General features: G+C 37.7%; 2 protein-coding genes across 9 annotated transcripts in view; both read left to right on the top strand.

The window, feature by feature from the left end:
• Window positions 1–7,073, top strand: part of znf609a (zinc finger protein 609a) — a 157,299-nt gene extending 150,226 nt beyond the window's left edge. For 3 of the 7 annotated variants that reach the window (XM_077235432.1, XM_077235431.1, XM_077235430.1), the window contains exons 5-8: window positions 39–456; window positions 1,160–1,495; window positions 2,089–2,158; window positions 3,429–4,370. In XM_077235432.1, the coding sequence (XP_077091547.1) occupies window positions 39–456; window positions 1,160–1,495; window positions 2,089–2,158; window positions 3,429–3,438 (834 nt within the window). In that variant the 3' untranslated portion in view covers window positions 3,439–4,370. Of the gene's footprint in view, window positions 1–38; window positions 457–1,159; window positions 1,496–2,088; window positions 2,168–3,428 lie in introns of all 7 variants that reach the window. The other 4 variants (XM_077235428.1, XM_077235426.1, XM_077235427.1 and 1 more) reach the window with 2 other exon arrangements.
• A 3,448-nt stretch (window positions 7,074–10,521) lies between these two features.
• The window catches only part of gramd2ab (GRAM domain containing 2Ab), a 40,370-nt gene continuing 32,816 nt past the window's right edge, over window positions 10,522–18,075 (top strand). The window contains exon 1 of one of the 2 annotated variants that reach the window (XM_077235436.1): window positions 10,522–10,738. The gene's annotated coding sequence lies outside the window, so the exon portion shown is untranslated. The remainder of the gene's footprint in view (window positions 10,739–18,075) is intronic. The other variant, XM_077235435.1, reaches the window with a different exon arrangement.

Below are 18,075 nucleotides of genomic sequence, written 5' to 3'. Positions count from 1 at the left end.
TTAATAACTAGCATTTCTAACTCCACTTTCTTTTCCAGGAGCCAGACTCTCGACTGTGGCCCTACGTTTACCCCAGCAAGTACCCTGACGCTCAGAAACAGATTGATGAGGAGAGGTGGAAGGAAGAGCGAGAACGGGATCGTGAGCGAGAAAAGGACAGAGATCGGGACAGAGACCGTGAGAGAGACCGGAAGGGCAAAGATGAAAGGTCACGTCATAAAGACACTTCCTCTAAAGAGGAAAATAAAGAAGTGGCAGAACCACGAACTTCATCAGCCCCAGAGGAGCATAGAGGAGTTAGCAAAGATCCACGAGCACATATGCAGTTTTCCTCACCTCTGCAGCAGCACCAGTCATACATGTCTTATATGCACGGATACCCCTATGGTCAAGGTTATGACACCGGCCATCCGGGATACAGGGGGATGCCTACTGTCATGATGCAGAATTACCCTGGTAAGTCCTTTTGTTGAGCTAACTACGTTTTTTGCAGTGATTTATTTATTTATTTTTGTAGGGATGCACCAATGTGAAAATTTTGGCCGATAATACCGATAACCGATAATTCTTCATATTTGAAAGCCGATAACCAGTATATTGGCCGATAAATCCAAATATTTATATAATTTGAGTGCCTGATTACAAAAACAAGTCTCATTGTTAAAAGCCATGTCCCAAGCACACAATTATAATGTTCTCATTTTAATTTTATGTAGCCGATATGACACACTTGAGCTGCACTGAACTATTTATTGAAGTGATTCCAATCATATTTCAAGCAATTCAAAACCAACATGTTGCATCTGAAGTGTCTCAGCTGAAGGAAATAATCCATTATTTATCGGCTTTAATATATCGTCCAATTTTTTTTTATTACAATATTGAAATGCTTACAAATTATACATAAACATGCATGTCATATATACACACATACATAAAGAGAAACTATATGTACATATAGAATTATACATATGTCAGTACTTGTATATCAGCCATGTTTTCTTATCAGGCCGATAACAATAACATTAAAAATGAACATATATCGGTACCGATATAGTGGCCGATATATCGTGCATCCCTAATTTTTGTAATATGTAATTTCACCTATAACCAGAATGCTGATATTTAAAGGGACACTGTTAATTTCACCTTTCTTTAGGATCGTACCTGTCGCCAGGGTACTCGTTTTCTCCATATGGCAGTAAGATGCCCCCTGGTGAGGAGGGTGAGAAGGCTCGTGCCAGTCCTACGGTGAGCGGCAAGTCTGCGTCTGAGTCCAAAGCCCTGGACATCTTGCATCAGCATGCTAACCAGTACAAGAGCAAATCTCCCACAGTGGGTGAAAAGATGCCCCATGAAAGAGACCGAAGTGGGAGTGACCGAGAAAGAGACGGTGAACGTCCAAGATCTTCACCTTCTCAGCGGATCATGCCTTCCCACCATCATCTGGGCTACCCACTACTCCCAGGACAGTACGACCTGTCTTATGCTACAGGTACGCAATTAAAAATGCAGTCAAACCAAACATTATTCAGACACCAGATATATTTTTATGTAAGTGAGGAGAGCAAAATAAAGTACACTGTGAAATATTATACCCAAAAAGTCTTCATACAGCGACTACCTGTAAACATATGGGAGCAAAAATGATTGGGACACTTTGAGCTGATCATGTTTTGCTGAAGTGTTTGTTCTTTAATTGCTAATGCACCTTCTTACACCACAGACTGAACAACATGAAGCATTGCTTGGTAATTGTTTGATACAACTGGTATTATCTAATTGTGTAGTTAAATTTAACAGCTGACAGATATTCAACATAATTCATGTGTGAGAGTCTAACAGAAGGACGGACAAAACCAGCGAAATATCAACTGAGTTCTTCTCATATTTTATTACCATTTTATAAACTATTGATAATGTGAGAAATGTTGAAGGTGTCTGAATACAGTGATTTGACTGTAGCTTAGTTTAGGTTGATGATTTGTATAATCAGTGAGTTAGACATGTATGTTAGCACAGTAGCTGGTGTTGACTCTGAGTAAACCGTTTCATATCCACTGATCATAATTCAGGTGTTTCTCACAGGTATCTCCTCTTCAGCCATTGTTGCAAGTCAACAAGCCTCTGCCCCTTCACTTTACCCGCCAGCACGGAGGTGAGAATGGTAAGATAGTTAATCTTTATCTACTAGCAGAAAACATTTAGCTTATACGTTTTAGGGCTGGGCGATATAGCTAAATATATTATAATATTCACCTCTTTTAAATGTATATGTCATTATTTTTTTGCCCTTAAATGGTATAAAAATGTGTTGTTTTTTATCAGAGGAACCATTATTTTGCCATTGTTGCTTGGTGGAAAATATTTAAAGCAAATTGTAGTAAAATAATACAATTTCCTTGCATTTTTCACTAATTGAACTTTTTTTTTTTTAAATGTGGGACAACATAATGCATAGTTATAAACAGCAATATTTTCCATATGCATATTTTTCCTTAAAGTGTTGTAAAGAGTGCAACAAAACAAAATGCTATGGGGGACGTCCATGCACATTTAATATTTTTCAGTGTTTTTAACCAATTCTTTAAATAGAACAATTTCACAGAAATGACCTGCAGAAATAAACTGAACTCAATAACACGGTCTTTAGGAACTTAATGGCCAATAAAAAGCGCATTACATTCAGCACAGTATTCACAACGTTAGTTAACTTTTATATTGCTACCATAATAATATTGATGTATCATCCAGCCCTAAATTGTGTTTTATCCTCGACTGATTCTTGACTGTACAGTCTTTACTGTCCTCTAGTGGTGAAAATCTCTTATATACCAAAGTTATGTGTCTGTTTAGTCACATATAATGAAGCATATACAGTCAAACCAAAATATATTCAGACACCTTCAACATTTATCACTTGTTTATTCGCTATAGTTTATAAAATGGTAATAAAATATGAGAAGAACTCAGTTGATATTTCACTGGTTTTGTCCGTCCTTCTGTTAGACTGTCTCACATGAATTATGTTGAATATCTGTCAGCTGTTAAATTTAACTACACAATTTGATAATACCAGTTTAGCTCAACCAATCACCAAGCAATGCTTCATGTTGTTCAGTCTGTGGTGTAAAAAGGTGCATTAGTTATTAAAGAAAAAACACTTCAGCAAAACATGATCAGCTCAAAGTGTCCCAATCATTTTTGCTCCCAAATGTTACTGGTAGTCGCTGTATGAAGAATTATTGTGTTTAATATGTCAGTTTACTTTATTTTGCTCTCCTCACTTACATAAATGAACTATTGTGTCCTGCACACACTAGTAAAAGTGTCTGAGTAATATTTGGTTTGTCTGTATGTGTCTGCTATTAAAATTGTCTCATATTTGAGATTTCAAATTTTCAAATGTGTTCTCGTTCCCTCTCCAGGGAGAAGTGACTAGCCGCTTTTCTGCAGAAATGTGACTGGTTCACATGAGGACATGGTGTGGAGCTTATGACATCAGTTCAATGATGTTCCTGATTTCTTTATGGTTCTTTTTCCCCGGACATCTTCTCGGCGCCTTCGTCCAACAGCGTCAGAGAGGAGAAAAAGCAGATCCATACGCCTCCCTCTCTGTGCTGCTGGAAACATACTCAGGAGAGAGGAGACACACACACACGATGCGCAAGCTCTCGGAAAACACACACGGACCTACAGCGTGTGGGAAATCTTCAATGAATGTTAAGACATTCCTGGAAGTCACTACATTGTGTTTAAAGCATGGAGTGCTAATGTTCTGGACTGCTGCTCTAGAGCCATAAGGATTATTGTTGTTTTTCTCCCGAAGGATTCCAACATCTTCATCTTCACACATTTACATGCACAATCTCTTTGTGGACACTATGCAAGTGGATAAGGCTTGATTTCCTCATTCAGGGCAGTACCGTTGCGAAGCTATCGTTTCAACATACTTGAGTTCCTTGTTCAACAGGCAGTTTTTAATGCACTTCCCTGTCTTTGACGTTTATAGTTACTTTCTTTTTACGTTCCTTTTGATTTTTCATTTATTTTTGATGAACAAATCGCCCAAAGTCACTCCGTTAGCTGCTTAGCATTGGTCGTTTTGCAGTGCAAGGCTAATGTTTTGTTCTCAAACGGGCGACGGGGCTTCGCATCGGTCGTTAAAGGGATACTTCACCCAAAAATGAAAATTAGCCCATGGTTTACTCGCCCTCAAATCATCCTAGGTGTGTATGACATTCTTCCTTCAAGCGAACACAATCAGAGTTATATTACAAAATGTCTTGGCTCCTCCAAGCTTTATAATGGGAGTGAATGGCCGGTTTCCGTTTTGAAGTCCATAAAAGTGCATCTATCCATCATAAAAGTGCATCTATCCATCATAAAAGTGCATCTATCCATCATAAAAGTGCGTCCATCCATCATAAAAGTGCATCTATCCATCATAAAAGTGCGTCCATCCATCATAAAAGTGCATCTATCCATCATAAAAGTGCATCTATCCATCATAAAAGTCCATATTTAAAACTTTATACAGTAAAATAACTAGCTTCCGGCCAAACAAACATACAAATTCCACTTAAGTCTAAAGCACAACTTATGCTAGTAATGTGACGAACACTACTTGTCATATCATAAGTTGTGCTTTAAACTTAAGTGGAATTTGTACGTTCGTTTGGCCGGAAGTTGGTTATTTTACTGTATAAAGTTTTAAATATCGATCTTTTTCTCACACAAGCGCACTTTTATGATGATAGATGCACTTTTATGATGGATGGATGCACTTTTATGATGGATGGATGCACTTTTATGATGATAGATGCACTTTTATGATGGATGGATGCACTTTTATGATGGATGGATGCACTTTTATGATGGATGGATGCACTTTTATGGACTTAACCGAAAAAGCCATTGACTCCCATTATAAAGCTTGGAAGAGCCAGGATATTTTTTTAATATAACTCTGATTGTGTTCGTCTGAAAGAAGAGTCATACACACCTAGGATGACTTCAGGGCGAGTAAATAATGGGGTCATTTTCATTTTTGGGTGAACTGTCCCTTTAAGCGATGACCTGATTTTCAGTTGCATGATGGGCCTTCTGACGTTTGGATTATCCGAGTGGTGGAGGGAAGATGAAGCATTGGCTGTAAGTGCCACAAAAAAGCAGGAACTTTGACTTCCGGACTGGATTTACGGATTTTTTCCGGCCTGCAATGATTGACAGTTTTCATTGATATGCTGCTTGCGGATTGAAGTATGAAACGGGGCAAACCTTGAAAGCTAAGAGCGATTTGAGTAAGATAACCCCAAAAGAGGCTTAGATTTGGCTTCCATCTTCTGGACTTCTTTAACCTTGGGTCGGTTCTGATCCACAGACTCGCGGAGCCAAACAAGGAAAACCACACCTGGAAAACACGCTTTCTTCTGTACGTCTGCATGGTTTTATCCAGCACTCGGTAAAAGCATTAACCCAAACAGAGCAAAGCAACACGCGCAGGCGTCCTTCCTTATCTCCCTCACTATGTGCTTTCTGTATATATTGTACAAAGGAATTATTTTAAAAAACGGTTGTTGAATGCTATCGGATTTTCTTACTATCTCTCTCTCTTTTATTTTTTTGTCTGTTAGCCTTTTTTTCTACCATTGTTGACATGATATCAACGTTTAGCTGGTATAACTGCTTTATATTGGAAGTGTTTTTGTTTTTTAACTACTTTTTCTACCCCTCCTCTTCAAGTCAGTGTCACTCTACTTTGAAACTGTTTTAGAAGCACATCTTTTTGCGTTCACTGAAGCCAATTTTAATAAAAGTCACAGATTTTTTTAGTCCACATCCCTGCGAGACATAAAAGCAGTGGCACAAGGGATTGATGGGAACTGTGGGAAAGGACGACCGGAGTTGGTGCTATCTGAAGCTAGTCTTTCCAGTTCATCATCGTACAGTTATTGTCTGAATCGCAAACTCTCAGGAGAGCATAATTGAAATCTGAGCCTTTTAAATCATCCTGGCATGTTCATCGCTCTCAGCCGCATTCAAACTTGATTATTGAGCGGCACAGGGAAGAAGACATTACTTAACGTAATTCGTTTACAGCGGCTTTCCCCCCCCCCCCCGTGTTAAACATGAAAAACACGTCTTCATCGTCAGCAAATGTTCAGTATCTGCAAGGTCGGCTTTTTGCTCCTTAGATTTTTAATTGAGGGATAATTTCAATCCCGCACCTAATGTTAAAAATCGCACATTTTATTACTTCCATTTTGTTGGGCCAGATTTTTTTAGCCATTTTTATTTCATTCTCTCCGTTGTGATGGAAAACTTTACATTTTTATGCTGATTTAGGACCAGCTTTCTCTAACTAAAACCCTAAACAGTAACTTAAGTGAAACTGCAGCACTGGTCTCAAAAGCCTCGCACTAATACGAGAGACTTAGGATTTTTATATATAGTAATAACCTCACTTTTAGTTGTTCTGTCTTTGCGCGTTTAGCCAGTAAACCTGTGCTGTCTGGTGACCTGATTCATAATTGTTGAGGAAAAAGCGCTTGATTGTTTTTAATTTATTTTTGAGGGTTCTTCATTTTGTTGTTGCTGTTGTTTTTTCTAGTTCATGTTTTCTCCTTTTAGAAAGATGAAACGGCCGGATTTGTTTCAACAGTTCAAACATTCGTTCAGATTTGTCTCCAACGGTGCTAATATAGCCTCCCTTTGCGATCCTTGTGGGAAGAGAAGAGGGAATTTGTTTTTTTCTCTTTAGTTTTCTGTTTTTATTAGGCCCCTCCCACAACCCACATCACTAATTAAGCCCCACCCACCCCAGGCCCATAGAGAGCAGTGTCAGTCATTGGTACTTGAAAGAAAGATGTTTACACCTCTTCATTTCTGTGTTTGGATCCATTTCTCTTTGTAAACCATCGCTCTTTATCTCTCTCTGGCTTTCCTCACTGTCTCACTCTCTCTTCCTAGGGATCTCTCATGTAAAGTGTAAATTGCTACATTTTTTATACAATACTGTAACTTGCCTTTGTACATTTAGGCAGAAAATAAATCTTTTTATGAGACAATCACTCCTGTTATTCTGTCTTATCTCTGTGAAAGACTTGCGTGTGCGTTGTATTGCATGTAAATACAAGGTGTCGGTAAGCGAAAGCTATATTCTGATCAAAAATTAAATTTGCGTTTAGTACGTGAAACTTTTCTCGAGGTTTGTGAACCCCTAGAGGTTCATGATGGAACTGCTAGAGATTTGCAAGAATCAAATAGCATTACCAATGCAGAATTAAATATGTACAATTCAAAAAAACGTTTAACATAAAAATGAAAATGGCATAACATGCAAATATTCTATTTGAAATTCATTCTGTTTAAAATGTCTGGACTCATTTTTTGTGAATTATTATTATTATATTCCTTAAGGGTGTGTTCACACTTGTAGTTCAATTCTCTTGGTTCTTTTGGTCTGGACAAAAAAAAGAGAATAATAACTTTAGTTATGTTTCACTTGGCGTTCACACTGTCTTTCTTAAGACCAAACATAATGACATGCATATATGCTGGGTTAAATGCCCTCGTTATATACGTGTGTATGTATGATGGCATTTTGACCAGAGCTCTGAGCACTTGTGAAGAGTTTGTAAAATGTGTAAAGAAGTCAAAACACTCCTGGACTTTCTGACGCCTGTATCGAACTTTAATGGGCAACGTAGCTCCTATGATGAGAAAAAAACAGGTGTGCTTCATCATTCTGTCCTTTTTAGGGTCGCATCTGCTGACATCCATCCTGTATTTGGTTCATTCGGATGTCTTTGATCTGTTTTGCGTTCATATTTCTGTCAAACCGCACTAGAGTTTATTTTAAAGCGGAGCAAGACCCATCTTTTCAGAACCGAAAGATACTGAACCTAAAGGCATATTAATATGTTCACAACCCGATTGGTCGACTTTTATTACGTATCCCAGACAGCAACATAGTGTTGGCCCGGATCCGACACACATCTGGAATCTACATGTACCAGATGTGGCCCAGATCAGGGCCGACACTGTTGCTGTTTCGGATATTTTGCAACGGAACTTACTGAACAATGCTGTGTTCTGGATTAAATGCGGTCGTTGTATGTGCGTAGCCAACATCTGATGGTATTTTGAGCAGATGAAAAATTGTGAAGAGCTTATAATATGTGTGAAGGAGTCAAAACATCATCAGGAATCCCTCCGTCACACACAAATGAAGATCTGCTGCGAGGAGACTCGGTTCTGACGCCTGTACTGAACTGTGATGGGCATCATCGCTCTTATGACGAGAAAAAACAGGTATGCTTAAGCATTCTGTCCTTTTTAGGGTTGCATCTTGTGACATCACATCCTGTTTTTGGTTCGTTTACATGTTTTTGGTCAGTGTTGCGTTCATATTTCAGTCGAACCACACCAGAGTTTGTTTGGAAGTGGAGCGAGACCACTTTGCAGCGTCTCGGTCCGCTTTGGTTCAGGTGGAAGCGTTCACACTTATTAAAATGAACCGCAATAACAGAGCAATCGCACCAGGGTTTGTTTAAATCCAACCACTTCTTGGCCTTTCTATTGCATATAGCTGTGTTAATTCAAGCAGCTGAGTAGATTATAGTCCAGTTCACTATTATTAACTAAATTTAGGTTATAAGAAAAAAAGAGTAAAAAACCAACACCATAGAAAAGCAGGTGAAGATCCAGGCCACCTTGAAACATAAACCCAGGCCAATCTGAGAGACTATCATATTAGAAATGCAGAGTAGAAGACCTGAGAAAAGGTGTAATTTCTCCTTCATTTCTTAGTCACACTTATGTTACATGGAAGAATTGAAGTACCAGGTTTCAACCAGCAGAGGGGCACCTTAACCTGCCTTTGGGACCCAGTCTCAGAGTCTCTTCGACCAATTGTGAAGCGACTTTTTGTAGAACAACATTTAATTGTTTTCAGAGAAAAAATGTGTTCTTCGGCCTGTTCGTGTGACAGCTTAATTGTATCGCTGTATGGACGCCATATTGCATTTCTCGCAAATAAAAACAAGGCTGTGAGGGATAATTACATTTATATTTATATGATACAAAGTTTGGTGTGCCTAAAAATATATCCCTCCATAATATTTCGTGATTTAAGATTATAAGAAAATACAGCCTATTGAATGGATTGTAACCCATAGCCTCGTTCATGTTCTTATTTTTTTATTTAAATTGTTGGAAATAATATTGCGTCTGCCCTGAAGGACCAAATATAAAATTAAGCAGTAAAAGTGGTATATGAATTCTCGTCCTTGAACTCTCGCTTTCTTGATCACATCCAACTTTTTGTTTGGGAAAGAAGCTAAAACCTGTGGAAAGTTGTGTATAAACGTAGTTTTACTATAAAAAAAATTATTTTAACTCTGGAAAGACGTTTTACTTCTTGAAAACCAGTTTAAGGTCGCTCAGGTACTTTTTATTGAAGCTCAGCTTCGCGCCATCAGGTGACCAGAGCGGGAAAGAAAAGACTCGCGTGCTTGAAGATCCAGCAGTTGCCATGGAAACCTCGCGTGAGTGCTAGAGGAGATCTCATAAAGAGGCAGAGACATTATACAACAAGCATGCAGTGTCCATTGAAAGTGTTGGTATACGCCAAATTTAAAATCGTAAAAGCATATTTGACACATGACATGTAACGTTTGTTCAATATTAAACACCGTCAACCCGAAAATATCGTGTGTGTGTGTGTGTGTGTGTGAGGGAAAGGGAACATATCGTGATGTTCTGTCGCTTTACATGCGAGGCACGCGCGCGATTAGAATTCAAGGCACGCGCTCTCTCAGTCCTTGTGAGCGCGCGTGGTGTGCGAAACACAAACAGCCCACTGTATGAGAGAGACTGTGCATCTAAAAGACTGTGTTGTTTATATTGCCTTGCATTTAAATGTGGTGGCCTGGAATATTTATACAGACTACTGTATATGCCATAGGCTACTGAATGATTGTCATTGTTTTTATATTGTGCTTAAAATAATACCATTATACTATAGTTAAAGTTCTTGTTAGTTTTTGCTGACATACGAATGCATATTAAGTGTACGACGTTTATGTAGATGGATTGTCATTCTTTTTACAAAATATTTAGTCTTTGTTACAAAAAACTATTCAACATGTTCACTGTTATTGAACTGTTATTGCACTGTTATTGCCCACTGCTATTCAACATTTTTACTGTTATTGCACTGTTATTGCCCACTGTTATTCAACATTTTCACTGTTATTACCCAGGAAAACAGTAACAGTTCATAATATTTTTTAAAACAGAAATTCAAAAAATTATAAAATATTTAAAAGGAAAGTTATAAGACATGTGTAAACTAGCCCCAGTCCCAGCACTTAAGTCTAATTACTGTACGATTATAAATGACAGAGGAAACGCTATTACACAAGAGACTCTCAGGCTCATCCGTCCACATGCTCGCAGCAGCAGTCACGAAAGGGGAGGAGCCTATATGATTAAACCACGCCCCCATGCGCATGCACGTCTGAGCAACAAGTCGCAACCGGTCTGCAGAATTTCCCGTTGCACGGTTATGATCAGCGCTCGTGCCCTTGAGGAATTACGAATTACTCTCGCTTTTTAATGATCATGTGATGTTTATATTCGATAATCATATGTGAATGTACACGCGGATCCTGATGGAGAAACACATCTGCTGTGTTTGCTATGAAATGACGGACTGGAGTTGTGTTTGAAGGTAAGAGACCCGCACAATTATGTCCATATTGTGTTACTCAGTACAGTATTACTAGATTTTAGAGTCTTTTACGATTTAAAAATAGATTTCGATTGAACAAGAACACCACTGTCCGGTTTTTAGTAGCGAAACGCTTCGCCACGTTTACAGTGTTTTCATCCCTAAACAGTCTTGATGTGCACGAGAACACATTCATTATTCAGTCATTAACAAACATTATTTAATGCTTGCTTAGCATGCAAGCGTTTCGTATACTAATATTAAAATGGATGAATACACATTTTAGAACATTCTAACAATTGATAATGGTATAAACGCGAATTATGAAATCAAAAAGAAATTCTTAAAGGGACAGTTCACCCAAAAATGAAAATTGTCATCATTTACTCAAACCAGCATGAGTTTCTTTCTTCTGCTCAACACAAAAGAAGATATTTTGAATATTGTCGGACACCACACAGTTGATGGGCCCCATAATCATTTTCTTCATACTATGTAAGTCAATGGGGACCAGCAACTGTTTAGTTAGAAATATTTATCTTTCGAGAATTTCTCGTTTAATTCAAAACTAAACTAAAAATAAATCTCCCAATCTTATATAATTTTTTACAGAATTGTGTATTTTGAAGGACAATCCCTTACAAAATACTGTTCCTGTGGCATGGTAATAAAATCCAAGTACGGTATTATCATATTTGCATCGCAGAATGTCGTTATATTTGTAAGTGTACACATCTGTCCACTGACATGAAAGACAAAAATTACAACTTTTGTTGCCCGTATTAAAATGCTGTCGATAAATAAATAAAAATATTAAGAGGACAATCAAATAGAATTATGATGATGTAACAATTTGAATGGTTTAATATTGCTGTAGATGTCATCCATCAAAGGGTTAATGAAAATGATTGTTGCTGTGAATGTATGCTTTGATGCGTTATTAAAATATCAGACTAGAGCTTGTTTTAAGTTGTTTCTGAGTTAAAACTAGTTTCATTAACTATGTTTGCATGGAGTAAATACTACAACAGACCCAATAAAAATAACAACCAGTGTTTTATTGAGTTAAATGCATTCAATTTTGTGTTTGAAAGGGTTAATGGTAACTTAAGAAGAGATGAGGAAAGAAAAGTTGTAGCACTCTGCAGTCATCTATAGTTGTAAATAGACTCTTATACCATTATAAATACCCAGAGCCCATGGCATTGACTGTAATGGTGTTTGTTTTGGCATAAGTTACACAACCTTGAACAGAAAAAGCAGACTTCATTTTTCCTGTGACGTTGGTTTCTAGTAGCACTATGAGCTGCTGACAATCGCTGACTCCTGGTGCTTATAGCGAGAGCTTAAACATGTAAACACACACCCTCATTCTCTATTACGGCTATAATTAGCATCTATTAAAATCTGATATTATTGCATTAGACAAAAGGCTGCTGCTGCTCAGAATAGGATCTGATGTGTGGTAATGTGTGTGCTGTGTACACAGCGTTTGAAGCGAAACACTCATGATGTTGTTGCATGTGGTTTTGTGGTCAGCTCAGCTTCTGTTTATGCTGCCATCAGTACAGAAGCTTGTTTCCGCCTCTGAATAAAACATTTTAAAATATAATTGTGACTTTATTTCTCAGAATAGCGAGATATAAAGTCAGAATTGCGAGATAGTTTCCGCCCCAGAATAAAAAATAAAAAAGGTAATTACGACATTTTATCTCACAAAAATAAAACATTTTAAAATATAATTGCGACTTTATTTCTCAGAAGTGCATTATATAAAGTCAGAATTGCGTGTAATAAAGTCAGAATTGCGAGAGATAAAGTCAGAATTGCGAGATATAAAGTCAGAATTGCAAGACATAGTCAGAATTGCGAGATATAAAGTCAGAATTGCGTGTAATAAAGTCAGAATTGCGTGATATAAAGTCAGAATTGCGAGATACAAAGTCAGAATTGCGAGATACATAGTCAGAATTGCGAGATACAAAGTCAGAATTGCGAGATACATAGTCAGAATTGCGAGATATAAAGTCAGAATTGTGAGATATAAAGTCAGAATTGTGAGATATAAAGTCAGAATTGTGAGATATAAAGTCAGAATTGTGAGAAATAAAGTCAGAATTGCGAGATACAAAGTCAGAATTGCGAGATACAAAGTCAGAATTGCGAGATATAAAGTCAGAATTGTGAGATATAAAGTCAGAATTGTGAGATATAAAGTCAGAATTGTGAGATACAAAGTCAGAATTGCGAGATACAAAGTCAGAATTGCGAGATATAAAGTCAGAATTGTGAGATATAAAGTCAGAATTGTGAGATATAAAGTCAGAATTGTGAGATATAAAGTCAGAATTGCGAGATACAAAGTCAGAATTGCGAGATATAAAGTCAGAATTGTGAGATATAAAGTCAGAACTGTGAGATATAAAGTCAGAATTGTGAGATATAAAGTCAGAATTGTGAGATATAAAGTCAGAATTGCGAGATACATAGTCAGAATTGCGAGATATAAAGTCAGAATTGTGAGATATAAAGTCAGAATTGTGAGATATAAAGTCAGAATTGCGAGATACATAGTCAGAATTGCGAGATATAAAGTCAGAATTGCGAGATATAAAGTCAGAATTGTGAGATATAAAGTCAGAATTGTGAGATATAAAGTCAGAATTGCGAGATATAAAGTCAGAATTGTGAGATATAAAGTCAGAATTGCGAGATATAAAGTCAGAATTGTGAGATATAAAGTGAGAATTGTGAGATATAAAGTCAGAATTGCGAGATATAAAGTCAGAATTGTGAGATATAAAGTCAGAATTGTGAGATATAAAGTGAGAATTGTGAGATATAAAGTCAGGATTGTGAGATATAAAGTCAGAATTGCGAGATATAAAGTGAGAATTGTGAGATATAAAGTCTGAATTGCGAGATATAAAGTGAGAATTGCGAGATATAAAGTCAGAATTGCGAGATATAGGCTAAAGTCAGAATTGCGAGATACATAGTCAGAATTGCGAGATATAAAGTCAGAATTGTGAGATATAAAGTCAGAATTGTGAGATATAAAGTCAGAATTGTGAGATATAAAGTCAGAATTGTGAGATATAAAGTCAGAATTGCGAGATATAAAGTCAGAATTGCGAGATAGTTTCCGCCACAGAATAAAAAATAAAAATGGTAATAATGACATTTTATCTCACAATTGCAAGAAATAAACTCCCAATTCTTACTTTATACCTCGCAATTCTGAGATAAAAGGTTGTGATTACCTTTTATTTTTTATCAATCTGTGGCGGAAACAAGCTTCCATAGTATTTGTAAAAGGTTCAACCAGGCGCTCAGGTGAAGTATATAAAGTCCGTGATGGGTGCTCTTGGGGTAGGGAAAAGATCCAACGAAACGAGAAACAGGTCCCAGGCACTCAGTCAGGTTTACAATGAGGAGAAGGATAAAGTTAAAAAGCCTTTATTAAATATGGTTTATGTAATCATAAAAGTACACGAGCCAACATGTTTCGATCAACACGTGGTCTTCTTCAGGGCAAAGGGACAGACTTTCTTTTCCCTGAAGAAGACCACGTGTTGATCGAAACATGTTGGCTCGTGTACTTTTATAATGACTTAAGCCATATTTAATAAAGGCAATAAATATTTTAATAAATATATATTTTATATAGAATAATGTTCATAAATTTAAACCTATATAACTTTTTTTTTTTCATTTCACTTTTTAAACTTGTTTTACTTCAACAATAATCTGCCCAGGGTCTTCTTTATGTCTGTATCTTATTTTTATGACACTGACATTTTTGTCCACTATGGACCTATGTGTAACTTTTTTTAATTGATGCACAAGGGTTAATGTAGACGGTGAAATCAAAGAAAATGGAAATGCACGTGAGATGCAGTCAGTTATGTTACGGCTTCTGAATGAAATCGTCGGTAGATTCGGAGAGGTTTGCCGGCTCTACAAACACACTGTATTTTTTTATAGCAAATGTGACATCATTCTGTTGGTCTTCAGGCATGCATATTTGCTTCTTCTGACAGACGTCTCTCTTTTGCCTTTTCCTGGTCTTCAGGCTTTGTATATATTATATATGCGAGCTCACATTAATAATAATATCTGACTGTTAGTCATGGCTGGTGTGTAAACACAGGTTGCTCTCGAACACACACCTGTGGAAGATGTCGGGAGTGAAGATTTTCTTACATTTGCATTATTTCCACTTTATACATCTGTACTTCCGACATCCTTGTTGTGTGTTTCTGCCAGTTTGCATGTTTCGTCAGGTCATGTTTTATGTGCTCTTTTGATTAGTTGCCATCTAGAAACCATGCTAAATAGCAATCTGAACAGGTTACGTGCCACATAGAAATATGAACACCATTCAAAACAACTTGCATACCAACATGCTGAAGACTGTATTACTCTAAAAAATGCACGGTTCTTTCAACCCGAATTTGGGTTAAATATGGACAAGCCCAGCCGTTTAATTTTTAAATTGCATTTTTAACCCAATGGTTGGGTTTGTCCATATTTAACCCAAATTCGGGTTGAAAGAACCCTGCATTTTTTTAAAATGAGTGATTGAAACAGATGTTGCATTTTGCAGTTTCTTGGCTGTAGTTTGTGTGAAAAGAAACTCCCATTTTTTACACAATACTGGGATTTTTAAGGCATTTTAATTTCCTGATTGCATTTCGACATCAGGAAATTGGTGAAAGCATTGTGTGTGCCACACACACCACATGTTTTGACTGTGAAGAACACCTGCATTTGAATAAAACTGAAAGCGAGGTCAGGACGAGTTCAACAGTAGATGGTTGTTTTAGAGAAGCAGGAGGAACATCACTGTGTAAAATCACACTGAACACACCTGAGTTATTACTCACACGCAGCCTCTTTCTTCAGATACACTGTTCACATTTTGGCCATGTGGGTACAAAAAAAAACCAAAAAGTGTATATATATATATATATACACTCACCTTATTTTCACATAATCACCTTAAGATTATTAGGAACACCATACTGATACTGTGTTTGACCCCCTTTCGCCTTCAGAACTGCCTTAATTCTACATGGCATTGATTCAACAAGGTGCTGAAAGCATTCTTTAGAAATGTTGGCCCGTATTGATAGGATAGCATCTTGCAGTTGATGGAGATTTGTGGGATGCACATCCAGGGCACGAAGCTCCCGTTCCACCACATCCCAAAGATTCTCTATTGGGTTGAGATGTGGTGACTGTGGGGGCCATTTTAGCCATCAGAGGATGGGTATATGGTGGCCATAAAGGGATGTACGTTGTCAGAAAGTGTGCCAAGAAAACCTCCCCCCACACCATTACACCACCACCACCAGCCTGCACAGTGGTAACAAGGCATGATGGATCCATGTTTCTCATTCTGTTTTTTCACCAAATTCTGACTCAACCATCTGAATGTCTCAACAGAAATCGAGACTCATCAGACCAGCCACATTTTTCCAGTCTTCAACTGTCCAATTTTGGTGAGCTCTTGCAAATTGTAGCCTCTTTTTCCTATTTGTAGTGGAGATGAGTGGTACCCGGTGGGGTCTTCTGCTGTTGTAGCCCATCCGCCTCAAGGTTGTGCGTGTTGTGGCTTCACAAATGCTTTGCTGCATACCTCGGTTGTAACGAGTGGTTATTTCAGTCAAAGTTGCTCTTCTATCAGCTTGAATCAGTCGGCCCATTCTCCTCTGACCTCTAGCATCAACAAGGCATTTTCGCCCACAGGACTGCCGCATACTGGATGTTTTTCCCTTTTCACACCATTCTTTGTAAACCCTAGAAATGGTTGTGCGTGAAAATCCCAGTAACTGAGCAGATTGTGAAATACTCAGACCAGCCCGTCTGGCACCAACAACCATGCCACGCTCAAAATTGCTTAAATCAGCTTTCTTTCCCATTCTGACATTCAGTTTGGAGTTCAGGAGATTGTCTTGACCAGGACCACACCCCTAAATGCATTGAAGCAACTGCCATGTGATTGGTTGATTAGATAATTGCATTAATGAGAAATTGAACATGTGTTCCTAATAATCCTTTAGGTGAGTGTATATATATATATATATATATATATATATACACAGTGCCATTCAAAAGTTTGGGGTCGGTAAGATTTTTAATGTTTTTAAAAAAAGTCTCTTCTGCTCACCAAGACTGCATTTATTTGATTAAAAAAACAAACAAAAACAGTAATATTGTGAAATATTTTTACAATGTAAAATTACTGTTTTCTATGTGAATATATAGTAAAGTGTAATTTATTCCTGTGATCAACAGCATCATTACTCCAGTCTTCAGTGTCACATGATCCTTCAGAAATCAGTCTAATATGATGATTTGAATATTTTGTAACATTATAATTGTCTTTACTGCCACTTTGGATCAGTTTAATGTATCATTGATACACAAGTATTAATTTCTTTCCCAAAAAAAAAAAAACATACTGACCCCAAACTTTTGAACGGTAGTGTTTAATGTTACGAAATCTTTCTAGTTCAGATAAATGCTGTTCTTTTGAACATGTTCTTGTGTTTTCGGTGTGTGTTGAGTGGATGCTGTTGGCTTCCTCACACACATTATAATGTATTTTAATAGATAATTGTGCCGTCGTGGAGACCGTCACGTGCTTCGCTTCAGGTCAGCAGAAAAGGATGCTTCTAATCTTGTGTTTCTGCATCAGTTTGAAAAGTATCTCTCCACTGAAAGAGAAGAGTTTGACAGATCTTTTGTTTACCCGAAGTCTGAAACACGTGCGTGTCGACTCCATACGCTCCAGGAATCCACATAACCTCTTCTAGGCCTGTAATCAATGCCACGGTGACGAATGTCTCGTGTTCGTAAAGTCTCTTTACCTGGCTGAAGTGAATAGACTGATCAATGACTTCAAAGGGCATGAGAGTCTCAGGTCACATGACACAAGCCTCGGGTCACATGACACACCTGAGGTGAAGAGTTTCACATCTCTTTTCCCTTCTGAGGCTCATCCGAAAGGATTTTTGTTATGTAGGAACAAAACATAAGGGCCACTTGAGCAGTTTCTCTCATTCTCCCGTTCCCGTGTTCAGCAGCTGCGACTGCAGGGTTTCCCAGCGGATCCTGTGTTCCTCCACACCTCTGATGAGCTCCGGGAAAAACAATCACTTTCCCTTCAACACTGAGGAGACTCTCTCTAAGACTATCTCTCTCTCTGTCTATCTCTCTATCTGTCTGTCTATCTGTCTGTCTATCTGTCTATCTATCTATCTCTCTCTCTCTGTCTGTCTGTCTATCTCTCTCTCTGTCTATCTCTCTGTCTGTCTGTCTATCTGTCT

This window comes from Siphateles boraxobius, unplaced genomic scaffold (genome assembly GCF_051911475.1).
Source record: "Siphateles boraxobius isolate OS27281-9 unplaced genomic scaffold, OSU_SipBor_1 191, whole genome shotgun sequence".
In the NCBI taxonomy this organism is placed as follows: Eukaryota; Metazoa; Chordata; class Actinopteri; order Cypriniformes; family Leuciscidae; genus Siphateles; species Siphateles boraxobius.
The sequence above is the reverse complement of the archived record's forward strand: the minus strand, read 5'-3'. Positions and strand labels throughout refer to the sequence as shown.